This window comes from Sesamum indicum, linkage group LG10, assembly GCF_000512975.1.
Source record: "Sesamum indicum cultivar Zhongzhi No. 13 linkage group LG10, S_indicum_v1.0, whole genome shotgun sequence".
NCBI lineage: Eukaryota > Viridiplantae > Streptophyta > Magnoliopsida > Lamiales > Pedaliaceae > Sesamum > Sesamum indicum.
In genome coordinates, this window is record NC_026154.1 from 4,239,510 (window position 1) to 4,258,556 (window position 19,047).

The following is a 19,047-nucleotide window of genomic DNA, read 5'->3' on the forward strand; positions in this document are numbered from 1 at the left end:
CTCCGTCTAGACCAGTAGAGCGTCCAATAGACACAACATCACCAGGTAGAAGTTCTGTCCCAGAGAGTTTAACCCACCTAAATTGCAACTTATAATGTAAAGGATACGCAAATAAAGTATCAAAAACACAAAAAGGCCAGTGAAATTGAAAAAAAAAAGGGAAATGAATTTTGATCTGTATCACATACTTTCCACAACGATACACCATCAAAGTCTGGCTATCCACTTTTACACGTCTAAGCTCAGACAGAGTCTTCAGACGGCTTTTTGCCATTGTTGACTCAAACATGAAGAGCATGAATAGAGTGAATAGACTATAATACCAGTATTCGTCCAAACACCACAGGCCCACACAGAAAACCTAAATGCAAATGGCAGCGCCATATATTAGAGAACACCAAATACAGTACTCATGAAGAAATAAAAATAGAAAAAAAAAACAGTGCACAGCTTAAATAAATCCCAAAAAAAACCAATTCCATCGGGTGGAAATGAAACGGAAGTTGGAATTACAACAAACCTGGAATACAAAAAATGGTTCCATGATTTGCTCTTTCATCAATTTTTGGAATGTGGGTTGAGGATATTCAAATCTGCACAATATGGATCCATTTTATTAGCAGAAGGAAAGCTCTAACTCGAATGCAGAGGAATAGTCTTTTCAAAGGAATATTCTTTTCAAATAAACCAGTGTTCATGTACATTGAGAATAAATAAAAATTAGAAAAGGATGTAATAATGCGCAATAGTATTGATTATAAAACCATGTAAATCTTGATAACACAAGGATAAAAAAACTACCAAAGGAATAATCTAATTTCAGATGACCATGAAGAGCAGACAAAATGTTGAAGCTGCACCGCGTCATGCAGTCAAATACTCCAGCCACAACCACATGATCAATGCACAAACAAAACTATTACTATTCAATAGATGCAGATATTTGCAAGATTATGTACCCTGTTTAAATCTAGTGTCTAACACTTTAGTTAATAAAACCAAAGCACACTGCTAATGTAATATGTCAGTTCTGATTCATCTAATTAAAGCACAAATGCAAATAACATGCGAAGACACCATTCCAACATCATCTCATATACAATTGTGCAGTATATGGTGACACTTACACATTCCTTCCCCATTTCTCAGTAGCAGCCACAATTTTAGCTTCTGTACCATAACCAGTACTCTTGAGATAATACCCAATTGTTTCCTTGGATGGATAAGGAAGCTTACAAAAGGTATTTTTCTCCTGTGAGTATATAAAGCGTTGCTTCCTGAAATCAAAGTAGATTTCCTCCGTATCCAATGATGTAGATGAACCTGCCAGCTAAAGAATATTAAACAAACTGATCAGAATCAGGAGGGAAGATCCATAACACAAAAAATTATTTATATTTCACACAGGGAATAGACTTGCTTAAGAAAAGTCTCCAAGCAAGTTGACAAAACTAATGAATGCAAAATTCTCAGAACGATTGCAATTTCAATTTTACTGCTGTACACAAAACCATTGCATTACTAGTGAAGAAGGGAAGCAAATTGATACAGCTCGACTTGCTTAAGAAAAGTCTCCAAGCAAGTTGACAAAACTAATGAATGCAAAATTCTCAGAACAGATTGCAATTTCGATTTTACTGCTGTACACAAAAACATTGCATTACTAGTGAAGAAGGGAAGCAAATTGATACAGCTCGACTGCTGGAGATGTGTTCCGTTTGGGTAATATAGTTAAGAAGTCCTCTATCAGGTCAATTTTAGAGTTAACGCATATATCTAGAATTCAGGAAACGAACTCATACTAAAAATATCAATATTGCATGTTCCGCAATCCAAGCGTACTTCACTAACCTCTTGTGGAGTTTCAGATATGAGATATTACGCATTACACAAATCTATACTACACTTAACAACTAAAGGAGATTTTGGTTACCATGTAAAGTTAAACAAGAGGATTAACCACTTATTCTGTAAGTGCCTCTTAGTTCTTTCCTTCAATCATTTCCAACTACAGAAGATGGAACAGAAGTTAATGAACCAGCTCCTGAAGCATTTAACTTCAACCCCATGAATGCCAAGCTTTGCACACTCATTTTAAAATCCATTAAGGTCAATGGACAAGGAACACCGTTTCCCAGGCAAATAAGAAGTGAAAATAAACATGTCGATCACATTTATTGCCAGCTCATTTGACAAGATTCTGTTCGATTCTAGACCTATTTACATAATTAGATGAGACAAATACCAGACTTCTTACATAGAATACCAGTGTGATCCAACTGATCTCCACCCTAAGAACACAAGTTCAGATTTATCAAAGTACTATAGACACAACTTGAAAGGGACCGTGATAGAATAAGGTATATAGAACATGGGTTTCAAGCCAAAAGGAACATGCAACGTAGTCAAGAGAAAAGGAGGGAGAATCAGGTCCCCAACCTTACGAAAGTGAAGGGGCACAACTTCTTTCGAGCCAGAAAATTTAGCTGGAGTAATTTTGCAGGCATCCGCCCGGTAAATATCATTAACCTGCCATAAATCATTTAAAAGGCTTTTAGAAATAGAATAGAAAATTGTTTGTGTAATAAAAAACTGAAAACTGAAAATAAAAACCCAAGCAAACGGCCCCCTAACCAAAAGTAAGGTACAAGTCAACGTGAAAGGCAGAGAATGATGTTAGCTTTTGATGAGACACATGCGCCAAATCAGAGCTGTTAGAAAATTCTGTTTGATGCACAAAGCTGAGTCAACAAGTATGACTAGAAACACTAAAGATTACATATGAGGAAATTACAGAAGCACAAGCACAGACTGATGAATGTACATGGTCGGCCACTTTGTATTGGATAATATATTGAGCATACATGGTTGAAAAGATCTTAACTCCCTTTTTTGAACATGCAGGAATAACCTTCTCATTCCAAAAACAGTTAATGTTATTTCCTTAATTATCTGTAATAAAAAGCGATAAGAATATATTCCTTTGATTATAGAAGATAACAATTGCATTTGAACTTAGGATACTAACCTTTCTTGGTCTATCACAGATGATTACCTCAAAATAGCTACCCACTTTACCCAAGAAAATACTTTGTGAAACTTGTAGAAGCTTTGTACTTCATTTAGTAATATAAAACATAACCTACATCATTCACACAATTGAAAGGTGACTTTAAAGCTTAATTTTGTTCTCCCATCCCTATGGCATGAGAAATTCAACAAACCCAAGCTAAGTACCTAGTGTTTTCCCAAAAAAAAAACACTTCGTTTATTTAAAAACTTCTCAGGTTTTTACTTACAGAAAATTTCCATTTTCTTACAATCCTCCATGAGATTGGTTTTTAACAGATATGATTTGCGCACATTAATCGAGTGGACCTATATAGCTAGCCTTCATATTTTTCAAGGATAAAAGAAGAGCCACCCAGCTAAGAAAATAGATAAAATCAAATTTGATACAAAGGGCAAAATATATATCAAATGCCACACATGTATATAAGGTTGAAGAAGTATAATAAAGAGAAGTCCTGAAGACAAGTTGAACTATAGATAAGAGAAACCATTGGATATTCCACAACTTTGAGTTCATACTTGTAGTGATTGCAAACATACATTCAGACAACAGATTCATTCGCCATCAAAAATTATTTGAAGTCTGAAGTCCAAGCAATTATTTCCACAAAGTTGATGAGTATCACCTAACAGTAGGAGAATCCAAAAGGGATATTCGTCTATGTCGGAAGGATGTCCAGATTGACAATCTCAAGCTACCAGAAAGCACATAGTTGCAAAAAATATACGGACTATTTTGGAAAATTAATAACAACAAAAAGATCCTGATTTGACAAAGTAATGCAGCATGACCTAACTCATAAAGCAGGGTAGAACTGGAAAAACAAATTGAAAATTTAGACAGGCCACGAGCAGCTCGGAGAAAGTGTAAATTATATTATCAGTTACCAAAAATATCACCAAATTGTAATAGTTCCCTCCCACTACTTTCTTTACATCATCAAAGAGATGCATAAAAGAGATATAATATAAAAAATCAAAACAAGCAAATAGGAAGCCTAGTATGCGCATTCATCCAATTCTTTAGTCAACCTTAACGCCAGCTCCCCTTGTCCTCTCTCTCATTATCTCTTTTCTTCTTCGGATATACTTGAGTTCCAGGTATTATATAGTTGCATGACATTCTTTATCAATTTGCACCATCATTTCAGTTTGCAACTATGGCCACCGGAAATCCCAGAAGATGCCCACCAATGCAAGAATAGCATGCTGTGGACAACTAACTATTAGTAACTCGCTACTTAGCAGCACCTAGTGCTTTTAGAACAATGTTTCCACTTTTAAAGTCATGAAATCCCGCTCCATTAGACGGTACATTGCAAGTGACATTAGATTATGTGATCTAAAGCATCACTAATTAGCAACGCTATACCTTTTCTCTTTTGCCCTAATATATGACTTGTCCCATGCATCAAAAGTTCCATTGAAGCAAAGTTACAAAAATATGACTCAACCAACCAATCTAACATTTACGGAACATCTTTGTTCACATAGTCGTTCTTCATAATAACTTGCAAACTCTTAACTATTGCTCTCTTAACATATATACAAAATATCTAGTAAGCCTTAACAAATAAAACATACGAACAAAACAAAAAAGCTGTCACCAAGACAGTGAGCAATATGCATGGAGGGGAACCAAGAAATTGAACCTTAGAATACTGCACAAAGCATTTGAAGTCCACAGACCACACTGTGAACAGAAAAACCAGAACATGAAATGCCAAAATACCGCCCAAAACTATTGAGGCATCCCCGAAATCCAGGCTAGGGACTACAGCTGCCAGCCACACTCCATAGAGAATCGTGAAAGGCCACATATCCAAACGCCATCCCCAATGCCTCTTTCGCAATAAATCAACAGTATCTACCACTTTCCCACCAACATGAAACCTTGACATCTCACTTCTTCTGTTGATTCAACCAGAAATTATCTGCAATTTGCAAGAGACGGAATAAAGAAAGGAGGTAATAACACTTTCACGAATTTTTATGACAAAAACTTCAAGCAGTCTTCATCCATTTGGATTTGCAACTTGGGAGACAGAAGTATTGATCTGTACGACAGATCTCTTTTTTTCACTTCCGGAGCAAGACCTAGAAAACAAATAATTTTCTATCCATTTTACCCATAACTTTACGAATCGAAACTCTCACATCCGAAGAACTACGAGCTTTTACAGAGTTGTGAATTCGAACAAATTCTTGCGATTCCTTTCCCATAAATAACAACAAAATAAAAATAAGAAAAACACAAGATATAGAGAAATCAAGAGATCAAAAGAGAAGAATTGCGCAAACCTCTTGCTGTGGGTCCGGATAATGTCGAGTGGCCTGGGGGTGTTAGGGCTCTGCAAGTTGAGACGGAGGAGTAGAGGCCCCGAGTCGGCGGGACTGCTTCTCACTCGGCGTTTCTACAATTCTGCAACTTCCACAAAAAATTCCAAAGTAAAAGTTCAGTACTATAAATATTTTCTTTTACTTTACCAAAGCTAAGTATACAACTTTTCTTCACTACTTTCACATTCACAAATATATGTAAATAAATAAAATACTATTTATATTATGATTTAAGTATGAGTAGGAAAAATAATATACAGTAAAACTTTTATAAATTAATAATCTTGGGACCATAAATTTTTATTAATTTAGAGAGATATTAATTTATCGATAATTTAATATTTTATTAATTACAAGAGAGACTTTTTAAATTTAACAAATTTAGTACATATGTATTGAAAATAAATGAATTCATATATGTTTCATGCATAAATCAATTCTTTGTAACTAATTAAATATATTCATGTTGTATACAATTAACTATTACATTCATAGACGCATGTATCAATTCATTGGAATTACTTAAATATACATGTTTACATTAATTCGTTGTACTTAAATAACTATTATAGCCAATTAAATATATTCATACATGATGATGAAACGTATACTATATAAATCTCAATATTGAAAATAAAATAATTCATGACACATAACCATGTCTTTTCTTCTAAAAGGCATCGCAAAATCATCCATGAATAATCAAATGCTTAAAAAGCATTACAAACTTCATATTTTAGTAAATTACCATAATATTTATAATTGTAATATTTATGAATTATTAATTTAGAGTTTTAATGGGACCTAATATTTATAAAGAAATTTTCTGAAAAAATTATTATCTTATTATCTTATCGAATTTGATGATTTTTTACAAAGGCCCAAGTCGGGACCGAAATATTTTATTATTTTAGAGAGTTTATTAATTTATAGAGGTTTTACTGTATTTGGTTCTTAATACGGATAGATATAATATAATAAAAAAAAAAGTTTATGTATTTCGTAGAGGTATTTATTGATATTTTAGAAAATGAAGGTAATGGCACAGTTTTATCAGATTGTGATTTAAGGTATTTTTGTAACTAACAATATAATATTTAAATTATAAATATAAGTAATTAATAATCACCTAAAAAACTAAAATAAAATCAAAATCATAGACAAAAAGTGTAAATTTCAATTGTAAAACCATAATTAATTGAGTGAAACTTGTTATAGACTTCCCGTACCCATAATTATAACTAGTGTCCGATTTTTAAATTTCATGATCGATATTTTAACCAGCATTTTTTGATTGTGTGTAAATTTATCTCAATATATTATTGTAATTAGATTTAGGAAACTATCATTAGTTTCCATGAATGGCACAACTCGACTATATATAGCTAGGGTGTGAGAGACTAAATGAAACCATGCTTTTGGAATGCAAGCCTTAACTCCTGTTTTTACTTGCATTTGACTAATACAAAGATTGTGTGTGGTTCACTTACATTTACACCTAATAATAAGACAAAGCGCATCTTACATCATCCTAATAAAAAACTATTAAATTATTCGAGTTCGACTCATGTTTGATCCAATTAAAATTTATTCGAGATCGATTAGATTAATAATCAAACATAAATTCAAATATAATTTTTTTAATTTCAATAATAATTCAAACAAGTTTAAATAATAATAGGAATAATTACAAGCCCATCCCTTGAGATTTGATGTAAATACACGTGGACCCTCTGTAGTTTGAAAATTACATTTATTATCCATGAGGTTTGCTTTTGTATAACAAATAGATTATCCGTTCGTTAAATTTAACTGAATTTATTGATATCAATAAAAAAAACTGAATAAAAGTTGATACTTACCATCAATTGAGTTATTTCAGGTCAAATAATTTTTTTATTGCTAAACTACCCTTATAACATTGAAAATATATCTCCTCACATGTATTAACATGTGAAGATGTATAAGGATAATTTGATCATAAAAAGATTGTTTTGACATGCTACACGGAGTCTGTCAGGTCCAGAGTGGGTTATGGATTTTATACCGTACTCGTCTGAACCCACCCTAATCTATTTTTTAATATATTTATTTATTCATATGCAATACATTATTAATTGAAAATTATAATATTATAAATAAATTTTTAAATAATATTGTATATCCAACTTTATATATGAAATACCAAAAAAATATTGAATGTATTAGTTGTATTATATAATTTATTTTAGATAAAAAAAACTATATTAAATTATTTAAATTTTAAATTTATATTACTTAATTAAAAAATAAAAATTTAAATAAGACAAGGTGGGGCGGGGCGGGTTTTCACGAAACTGGAGTGGTCTCAAATCCGGGCAAACCGTCCAGACCTGCCCCATTGCCATCAACACTTTCCTTTATGAAAAATACATACCAAAAGAAAGAGAAAAGAAAAAATAATAAAAGCACCATGTCCTCTTGAAATGCCGAAACTACCCTTTGCGTGGATGCATATATATTTTGATCTTCGTCCGGGCCAGCTCTGTTCTCATTTCAGTTAAAACCTAAAGTACATCTGCGAGAAAAAAGCAGTCAAAGACCGAATCGATGGCCCGTCACGCCACGAGACTGATCGGCAACTTATCCCGCCGGCTATTATGCCCGAAGGAGCTCCAGCAACACCGCAATTTCGGATCTCCGCCGCCTCCGCCCGCCGTCTTCGTCGATAAGAACACCCGCGTCATCTGCCAAGGCATCACTGGAAAGAATGGCACTTTTCACACTGAACAGGCAATCGAGTATGGTACCAAAATGGTAATCTTACACCGCCGATTTGATCTTCATTTTCTTTTACTTATTTTCTGATTTTCTTTTTCTGTGGGAATTTTGCTGATAATATAGATTTTGGCGAGGAGAACACTAGAGAAATGCTTGAACAAGTTAAAGTATGAGAGTCATTTATTTTGTTTGTAGATCTATCTTCTTACGTATTATAATTTTTCTCAACTTTGTTCTGGAGGTCTTATAAGTTTATGGTGTAGCTTGCTGAAAGGAAAATGTGATTCATTACTACATTCAATGGATTTGTTTTCCCTTTTTCATATTTTTGGTGCTGTCCTGTCCTTGTCAATAGTTGGGGAAGTGCTTAATGCTGGGCAACGGTAAAATGTTTAAAAAATAAGCTAACCTATGGATTATGTGTACATTTGTGATCTAAAGAAGCTAAGTTATGGTGCCATTATTGAAGGTTTTACTCTCTACAATGTGTTCCAGTTATTTTCTAACTATTCATTTAGGAACTTAGTTTTCCTATTCCGTCTGTTGTGTTGTGATTTTATTTTTTTGATACAGTATAACTATTGCTTAATATAAGATATGCAAAGTATTAGTAAAAGAGTGTTAGTTTTGCTGATTAAATCGAATAACTTGGATGATTTATGTAAGTTTCTTCTACTTATATGCAATTCTGTTGCATGTTATTGACTAACTTTCCTGTTTGCATTATTTGTACTTCTACTTCTATGATTAATAAGTTTGGTATGCAAATATTTGACTTCTACTTTGGCCCCAGAATAATGGATTGCTGCTTTTGCATATGATATTGGACGAAAAGTATGTGACTAGAATTTAAATTTGCTATATTGTCCTCATATATTAGTAATATCTGCATATATAGGTTGGGGGAGTTACCCCTGGAAAAGGTGGAACAGAGCACTTAGGTCTCCCCGTTTTCAACTCCGTGGCAGAAGCAAAAGCTGAAACAAAGGCTAATGCTTCAGTGATTTATGTTCCGCCACCTTTTGCAGCTAAAGCCATTATGGAGTCGTTGGAGGCTGAACTGGATTTGGTTGTTTGCATCACAGAGGGAATACCACAGCATGACATGGTAATACATTTATTTAGTTGTACCTTTGTCTTTCATTCAACAAAGTCAAATTGGCTGATCATTCTGGAATCGATTCTGATAGATGTGGTTATCTACTTAAAAATCTTTTATGCCATTGGATGGATTAAATAATAATATGATAGGCTGATATTCATGTCCAATTTCATTATCTTCTTGGTATGGCACATGAAACTTTTCCCGGCTGTTTTAAAATAATGGTGAGCCACTTATCTCCAGTCATACTAGTGATCAAGCAGTAACAATCTTCTAACGTTCTATTCTGGATCTCAATTATGTGAGTAGATAGATTTATCCCTTCTATCTAACATTTACGGGTTGGTTCCTGTTTGTTGGTAACCAAAAATAGCATTGTGTGGTGAAATTGCTTAACCCACATAGAAGGTATTGTCTGTTTAAGAACTGTTGCACACATGAATGTTGGATATGATAAGATGGATTTAAATGAGTGCTTCAATTACACAGTTTAAACTATAATTCAGTTTCTTCACCTCAAAATCCTTTGATAATACTTTGATTTTGTAACCTTGTTCCGTGTACCGCTTGAATTTGTGGTAATTTTTATGAATATTTCAGTATTTTCTATAACAATTTGTGGATCGAGCATTTCTTCTTTGGATCAACAATCTGCTCCTAAATCATCCATGAAATCTGCTTTGACTGGGAACTTTTGATGCAAGGGCAAAAGTTTCACGTAGTAGCTGGGGCCAACTTCGGTACTGGTTGGGGATCTGATCCACTTGTTTTTTGAAAAGGAAAGGTTTAATAGGCATATACTGAACTATGTCTTGTTAGCCACAAGGAATCCTTTTAAGTTCTGATGTAAGAAAAGTGTGTTCCAACGCAACAGAATCTATATGTTATAGAGGAAATTGAAGTAAACACACAGCTAATGTCTCTCGTGTAAAATGAATATAGCACTTAAAAAATAGTATGTTGATTTGTTTAACTGCAAAAACATGAGAAAGACATTGACAGCTCATTATAATATTGTTGTGACGGTAATTAATAATTTCTTTTTTAAGTTCCAGTTACTGGTTCTGCTGCTCTGTGAAGTTTTGGAAGAGAAACTCTCAGATTGCACATTCTGGTGCTCTCTCGTTTAGTTTCTTGATTCCCCGTATACAGAGTTACTAAGTGCAGCCATTATTGAGTTGTCCTTACGTGCTAAAAGCTTTTAATTTGGTATACACTATTTTCAAATGGGCCACTTCCAGGCCAGGAAAAATATATAATGCACATCTCTTCTGTCTTTTACTTTAGGCATCCTCACTTATTGAATGGTGATTGCTCTTAAGATTAATTGCTGATCTTGGTTGTTGCTATAGATTGTTGTCTATACCACATCAAAAGTGTGATTTGAGCATGAAGAATGCCATGTTATTGATCATTTTCAACCTCATTTGATTGTCTGAAAATTTGCATTCTGTTGTTGTTGCTATATTGAACTTCTGGAAATTTTCATTGCTCACAGGTTTATATCCTGTGGAATTTCATAACTAAGCTTATGTGTATACTGCGCCCTTCTGCATTAGCTTATACCTGTAATGGTGTTTGTGTTCTTTAAGAGTTATATTCTCAATTGCAGGTTCGTGTTAAGGCCGCTCTTAATAAGCAGTCAAAAACTCGGCTTATTGGTCCAAATTGTCCTGGCATTATAAAGCCCGGGGAGTGCAAAATTGGGATTATGCCAGGATACATTCACAAACCAGGACGTATTGGAATTGTTTCTCGATCTGGTACTTTGACTTATGAAGCGGTGAGATTCGCTTTTCTTGGGACTACATCTTTTCTGAAGTAAAATGATCTACCACTATTTGTTGCTATCAGGCCTCTCAAAAGCATAGTGATCTGTACGAAAGTCTATAAATTATAAGTTTACCTTTTCACCTGTTGTCTTTGTATTTTATGCGGCAATTTATCTTTGAATGAGAACTTCAAACCAGCTGCTGGTAAAAAGTTACAAAAGATGACTAGATTGATGATGGTCATGATAACTCAATAAAACCAGAGCTGTTAATATTTAGCTTCCTATTCTTGACAGCATCTGTTGAATGGCTCGTTAAGATCAGTAATGAGTTAAGGAGAGGCCAGACAAATTCTACAATTCTGCAAGATTTAGATATGATTATGTAAAATAATACCATGTTTAGGACCAATATTTTCCTTTTCCTCATTCTTAATCTTTTTAAATACATGATTTAATTGTATTTGTATGGTCCATGTATGCATATACTGGCCATCTTGCCTTGGGTTAGGATGTTGAAAGATACCTTTGTGTTGTAGCGCACACAAGTGCATGGATTCTATGTCTCTTGTTATACTATTGAATTTGTCATGACAGATGCACCCTATCACTATTATATTCAACCTTAAGTATCTACTCTTTTTCTGTATGTCTCTCATGCGCCATTCGGTTTCGCAACCTTCTTTCACCACATTGTATAGCATGTTCCCTCTGAAGTAAATTTACCAAAAATAACAGCCGTCTGCTATCATCCAATCTGATATTCAAATAGCTGCCCAAGTTTATCTTCATTAGATTTGCATTCGTGTCGACTTCCTTTCTTCTATTCTTTCTGATAAAAAAAAAAGGATCTGAATTTTATTGAGTTAGGCTTGAATGCAATTGCATATTTTCCCCCCTAAACATGTTAAGAATCATCATTGGTGGCCCTAATTTAGTTTTTAATTTTTGTTGCTGTGAATCATTGTGTAGAGACTGTCTGTCATATTCATCAAGCTATCATAGAAGTCATGAAAGTAGTGATATCTTTCAGACAAAAGTAAGCTTGTCTTAAACATGTGTTCGCTGTCTGAATTTACATTATCCAACAAAGCCATGTTAGATTATTTGTAGTAGACTTATTACATCCAATTCTCTACTAATTGCCTCTTTTACTTAATTAAGCCAAAAAATCGGAGGTTTCATTGATGCAGCAGAAGTAGGTCCACAAAGTAAAATAGGGGAAAATATTGTTCAGGAATGGTTAATCCAGTTCTAAATGGACTGGCAATCTGATAATCAGACCATTGTGTGTTTGGCAGCACATTTTTCCCCTTGGACATGAGAATTTGGTCATGATGGTTGTCTAATTGGATATTCTTCTGACTGTCTGAAAATAACCTTGTTGATTATGGTGTTTTCTAGGTCTTCCAAACAACTGCTGTTGGCCTTGGGCAGTCAACGTGTGTGGGAATTGGTGGGGATCCTTTCAATGGGACAAACTTTGTTGATTGCATAGAAAAGTTTCTTGTGGATCCACAGACAGAAGGTAAAGTTTTTCCAAGATGTTTCATTCTAATTTGCCACCTTGATATCACTTGATATGACAACACCAATCCATTTTGCATGTGGCCGTGTGGTGAACAGTTCTGTACACACTATGTTAATTCTTATGCTTTATTTCTAACAAGTATTCAAGTTGTAGTGAGCTACTATAATCTCTCCTCTCTTTCTTCGCTTGATGAAGTTGCTTGAACATGCACAGACGTCATGCAAGAAAAATAAATACCAGGTTAAATTTAGATGTGAGTCATGTGACCCTCTGGGAGTTGAGAGACACGCCAATAGCTTGCTCTCTATGTATCTCCTCTTTGACTTTCTTGAAACATTTGCCTCCAAATCCTTTTGCTTTGTAAGGAATAACTTCTGTTCACCACAAACCATTAGGTTTCTGTGTGTGTTGGAGATGTCACACCCAATGGGAAGTTCACACTATAAAGCCCTTTTGGCACTTATGTTATCATCATATCTAGATAAAAGAAGTTATAGGTATTTAGATAATTACCAAGCACAGAATTAGCAATAAAATGAATGAGATTGTGAGAACAATCTCCTCTTGGTAAGTGATCTGCTGGATTAGGTTGCAACTGAATCATGATTAGTTATAAAAAATTAGAGCTTGAATGAAAACTCTTTTGCCTCCCTGTAAATGCAGAAATAGTTTTAATCATAAGGTCAAGCAAGCATTGGGTCTACTCATATATGTTATCACTGTGTTTACTATGCTTTACAAAATTTTATCTGGTCTACATTTGTTAGATACTATTGGTAATACATTTGTTCATACCTCACCTAATTCACTGCTGATAATGTTAGATCCTATGGCTTACTTTATTTGCATTTCACATGTTAGGTATCATTCTTATTGGTGAGATTGGTGGCACAGCAGAGGAGGACGCTGCTGCCCTTATAAAGGTAAAATTGTCTTCACAGTTGATGATATCATGAAAGTACAGCATTTAACAACTGTATGGTTCTCTCTAATTCAAGGGTCATATCTAGTTTAGTATGCAATTCAAGAAAGCCCTTGAGGAAAATATTTAAAACCACCTGTATTTGCTTGCATACCTCGTGTAAAGCTAGAATCATTTACATTAAAACTCGGGAAGTTGAATGTTGTTCTTATTTGACATCTGAACCTTTCCATGGCTACAATGCTGTGTCACTGCTGTGCCTATGATCTTGAGCGTTTATGAGAAAATCAGTAGATATTTATGCAAAAATTGTGCTTCTAAATTTTGTGGAAGGAATAGTCAAGCTTGAAGGTCATGAGAAAAGTTGCATCTGTGCTGATGCTGTGCAGGGATTCTATCTTCTATAGAGGATATGTCACCATACGACCTTTTCTTCTAACTTTTTTGTTTGATAAATGGCATGTTAACTTCTAGATGTAAGTTAGTTGCTCTCTCTCCCTCGCTCTGGTTGAACAATACCATGCAGAAAAACATGAGGTCTATGAAAAAGATAGAAAGTAAACAAATGAATAGCTACCATAGCATAACTATGAATAAGATCCAGTACTCTGTCAATGAAATGATTTTGGTTCAGAACAATGAAAAGAAACACCATTATTCGTCAAATGACAGTTCTTAATCATTAAATGCTGGACAAGTCCTCTCCTTCTAGATTATCAATGTCTGCATTGCAGGGTCATCAGCCATGCCTTAAGCACATCTGACCAGAGATTCACAATATTCTATATTCCAAAGTAACATTTGCATCAGATGAAATCATCCAGTATGTTTGCATGATTATCTGTTCAGATTTTCATGTCATTTCTCTAAATGCCTCACTTCAATATTTGTTATTAAAGGTTTTGAACTTTTGATTACTTATTGTTGGTATCTTTCAGTTGCTATTTGCAAACACTTGAATTATTTTCCCTCTCTTTTGTTCAATGGAACAGGAAAGTGGGACTGAAAAGCCTATAGTTGCTTTTATTGCTGGACTCACCGCTCCACCTGGTCGAAGAATGGGTCATGCAGGAGGTACTGTATTACCTTAAATTCATATGAATTAATACTCTCTGGTGATTAGTTTGCCTTATCTCGTTTCTATGAATTCAAACAGAGAATATATGTGAATGAGATTTTTTTCGAGCCTTCATTTGTTTCTTTTCCTTGGATGTCTTCCCTTCCCTACTTTTTATCTGCTATTCCATATTTGTATTTTCTCATTTATTTATTATTTCTTGTCACTCTTTCTGAAATCTGAGAATATTTAGCTTTTGTGACTGAGAAATCCCTTTTTGGAGCTATTGCCAACTATTGTACCCCAATAATATGAAATATGAATAGGTAATTATGCAAATAGTATTTTTTATTTATGCCACATGAGTGCATACATATATTTATGTATTGGTAGATGCCCAAAGAGATGCATGTAAGTTTCTAGTTTATACACTGGATTGTGCTTCTTTGTTTCCCCATTTAATTAGTAAAGAAAGCAGCAGTCATTCTTCTGGTTATGGAGTTTATAGAGCTCTTAAGACTTAATTGATCTTAATTGTGAGAGAATATTCATAAGTTCTCATGACAACCTAATACATTTTGACATGTTAGGATTTACTCTTAATTTTTTTGTTGTTAATCTTGGAAGGATAGTGCCATTGAGCTTTGTTGAACCTTTTCAGATGTTAAAGGATTCTAACTATTTGGGTAGTAGTTACATTTGTGAGTATGTGCTTTTGAACTTTTGAATATCTGCAACATTTATGGTAATACTTCTACATACGTTTTCCGAAAATCGTGTATGTGCTGATCATCCCTTTCTAATCTAAGTTGACTTAGAGCGTTGGTGTAATACTTCTATGTGCTGAATGATTTGGCCTTTTCTACTTCTGTAACTTATGAATTTCATTGTGAATGTGAGACTCTAGGATTATTTTCTTTACTGTTCAGATTTCAGTGCCACTATGGAGTAAATAGAATGAAAATTTTGAAACCCAAGCTTTGGTCATGCATGGAGCTCAAGCTCAGTTGGGGGCTCAATGTGCCTATTGTTTGTCGCCCCCCCACAAGCTGGATCTTGTCTGTTTTAGCTCATGCCTTGCCTGCGGAGCTCGAATCCATGAGCATTATTTCAAATCAAAAGTTTTCATTTCACTATTTGTTAATAACTTTTGAAGCGTTACAATAAGTACTTATGATTAAATCTTGGTCAAAGTGGGTGAGGAATTGCATATTAAATAGACTCGAGCTCTGTTTGGCTATGTTCTTAAGCTGGCTGGAGATCGTTAAAGTTTAATTTTGAACTCCTCTGTTAAGTAGATGGCCCTGAAAAGCTTGCAAGTTAGCTTTATTAGTATCAATGTCGTTTCCTTTGTCTTATTATAATTTCATTTAGGTAGTAGAAATTGACAGACTTTTCCTCAATGTGCAGCTATAGTATCAGGAGGGAAGGGTACTGCACAAGACAAAATCAAGACCTTACGCGAAGCTGGAGTTACTGTGGTTGAGTCGCCTGCAAAGATAGGCACCGCAATGCTTGAAGTCTTCAAACAGAGGGGTCTTGCTTGAGCCAGTGAGATTAGTTCATGATATTTTTTTCCGTCTTTTCCAATTTCTGGAAGCAAATTAGCTAGTTTCCAATTGTCGCCCGAGCCTGCTATATCTTTTACAAATAACAAACCAGTACATTTCTACGGCGGATTGTATCATCCATGCTGCCAGAAGAGTATCGTGATCCTCTTCAGGATATTGAGGATCATGTCGGTTCCTTAGTTACTTGGAAGGGGGAAGTTGTGAAAATATTGTATCCACTACCTTGAATGTGGAATTGGAAGCTTTAGATTATTCTTCCCGTTTGATATAATTGGATTCTTCACTTGGATGGCATATTGGAGTCCTTTTGTCGATAACCTTGCGGTTTTCATATTCTTACATACAGTTCCCAGTTGGTGCTTTTGTTATATTACGGCTTACCGTTTCAGTTTCGAGAAATTACTTAGAGACCTATCAGTGATTGGGGGAATCAACCATATTTGACGCTTTAAGATAGCTTCCTTGCAGTATTACTGACCCTTTCCTTTATTTTGCTCATATGACTGTAGTGCAGAACGACAACCTCAATAGCTGGATCAAACGCAGCCTTGAACATTTGGGAGAAGACAGCTAAATGTCCTAGCATGGAAGTTAACAAGTCTTATAATGAAGACAGAAGATAATATGTCTTCAAAAGAAAAGTAAAATCCACTGAACTATTTTTGTGGCTTTGCACTACAGGCAGCAGCAGCTGCTCCAATCAACTTCCTCAATACCCTTTCTCTTAAAAACGAAATGGCAAATCGAATTAAAATTGTATCCGGTTGAAATTTTGATAAATTAATAATGCCACACACTAAAATAGAGCTTTTTTTTTTGTTGATAAAAGTGCAAAAACATAACTAAAAATTAAATATTAAAAATAATAATTTTTTAATTTATTTTTTATTTCTTATTCAGTAAAAGAATAGATATAGTATAAAAATAATTAATATATGAAGAATCTGTATATAAGAATTAAATAAGAATAATATTTCGGTATTTGGTATGATTTGCTAAACCGACACCAAAAATAAAAATCGAATCGAATATGTTTTGTAATACATTTGGGATACTTTAAACTGAAAAATCAATAAATATCCATAGCAAGAAATATATTTGGGATACTTATATTTACGGCCGTTGATTTATGATTTATTTACACAAATTATTATTTTTTATATAATTATAAAAGTCGCTCCAGACAATTAAAAAGTAGGGATAATTTTGAAATGATGTTGAAGTTTTAAGAAATATATGTATAATTTTTTAAAAGGATAATTTGGATAAATGATAGTGAAATTTCTAATTCGTGTATATGTAATTATTTGATACATCAATGATTTATGTAAAACATATCTTATATTTGGAGGTGAATCTCAAAATTTTGAATTCATCATCCACTTCAAAAAGCAAATGAAATCACGTGATTATATTTATTTTAAATATTTGTAAACACGTCATATATTCCTGAATTAGAAATATTTTTGAATAAACCTTTTATCTTCAACTAATTTTCAGTTCCGTACACATTAGTGTACCCAACAGCTAGTACAATATAATTACGAGGTAAAAATTCTCTTGATTAATTAGTGTAGACGATAGTATACTACATCCTAATAATTTCATTGCTAACATATTTGTGGAAAATTTTAGTCTTAATTGGGATTCATAAGATTTAAACTAATCATACAATAATTTAATATAATTGACGTGAATTCATAAAAAATAAACAATCACATAATAAATGTAAGTTCATAATCACATGTTGATTATAAAATGAGGATGATTGATCACGAAATAACTGATTTTAAAAAATTAATTTCATAATTTGGATTCACATTTTCTTTGGTAACCAACTGCCACAACCATCTTGATTATTACTTTTTTAAGACATTTTACAACATGTTAAAGAGCTTATGAACTCCAAAATTTTATTTAGCAATTTTTTCTTGAAAAATTTATAAGATTTCAAAATAAAATATTTTGGATCTTATACTTTTTTTTTTAAAAAAAATAATTTTTCTAACTTTTTATTTTTGTAATATTATATAAACTCTATAAGATTAATATGCAATTAGACAAAAATATCCCATCTCTCTCTCTCTCTCTCTATTTTTAAAATTTTTTATCGCTATTTATTTTTTCTTGCATTCAGAAAAATTTGAACGAGAAAATAGTTTATTATTGAATAATAAATTATTATAGTTAGCCCAGCAGCCTCTTCCCCTAGTATCGAGTTTTTCGACCTTGTCGTTGAGCTCGCCAATGCTCATGGGTACGAGGTCATAACTACTGCTGCTTAAACGGAAGTGATATTGTTATTGATATTATATACTTTTTTTTTTGGGTAAATGTAAGTATTGATATTATATTTACTCAAAAAAATATAAATGCAATTTAATATTAAAATATATCAAGAAATAACGATTTATTTTACTATAATGATATCATGTTCTTTTTAATCATTTTGCCAATAAAAATATCTTATTATGCTAAACATACTTATTATCTGTGTGAAAATATCTTATAAGTTTTAACATTTTATTTTATTCAAACGCTTTGGATTTTATTTTAAAATAAAATCTAATAACTTATAAACTACTAAAACATCTTATAAGATGTGGAAGTTTTTGAAATATTTTAAAAAAAACTTAACCAAACACCTCCTTAATACCAAAAATAATTGTTGAAAAATGAGGTAAATATCACCAAAAATATAATTATATTTATTATGTGATTGGTTTAATTTGAACCATAAGGTTAGAAAATGACAGCGACGAAGAACAGAGAAGGGGAGAAATGCAATAAAGAAAAAAGGTTGGGGCCAAATGTAGATATCCTAAAAAATGAAGGACAGTAAATGAATTTTCAATGCAGAGTCCTATATTGGTAAATTGAGTTGGAAAAGAAAACTCTGGAAGAAACCAGAATGATGGAGA

The 19,047-nt window shown here is 33.3% G+C and overlaps 2 protein-coding genes across 2 annotated transcripts in view; one reads left to right on the forward strand and one right to left on the reverse strand.

The window, feature by feature from the left end:
* The window catches only part of LOC105171899 (probable manganese-transporting ATPase PDR2), a gene marked incomplete in the record, with an annotated part of 21,047 nt that extends 15,513 nt beyond the window's left edge, over window positions 1-5,534 (reverse strand). The window contains 7 exon segments of the mRNA XM_011093156.2: window positions 1-77; window positions 189-361; window positions 521-593; window positions 1,128-1,330; window positions 2,440-2,529; window positions 4,725-5,006; window positions 5,374-5,534. Of these exon segments, the coding sequence (XP_011091458.1) occupies window positions 1-77; window positions 189-361; window positions 521-593; window positions 1,128-1,330; window positions 2,440-2,529; window positions 4,725-4,973 (865 nt within the window).
* Window positions 7,928-16,525, forward strand: LOC105171900 (succinate--CoA ligase [ADP-forming] subunit alpha-2, mitochondrial). Its single transcript, XM_011093157.2, has 7 exons — window positions 7,928-8,208; window positions 9,071-9,280; window positions 10,887-11,057; window positions 12,450-12,573; window positions 13,438-13,499; window positions 14,491-14,572; window positions 15,966-16,525. Exons 1-7 carry the CDS (start codon window positions 8,002-8,004, stop codon window positions 16,100-16,102), a joined length of 993 nt encoding a protein of 330 aa, XP_011091459.1. The 5' UTR covers window positions 7,928-8,001; the 3' UTR covers window positions 16,103-16,525.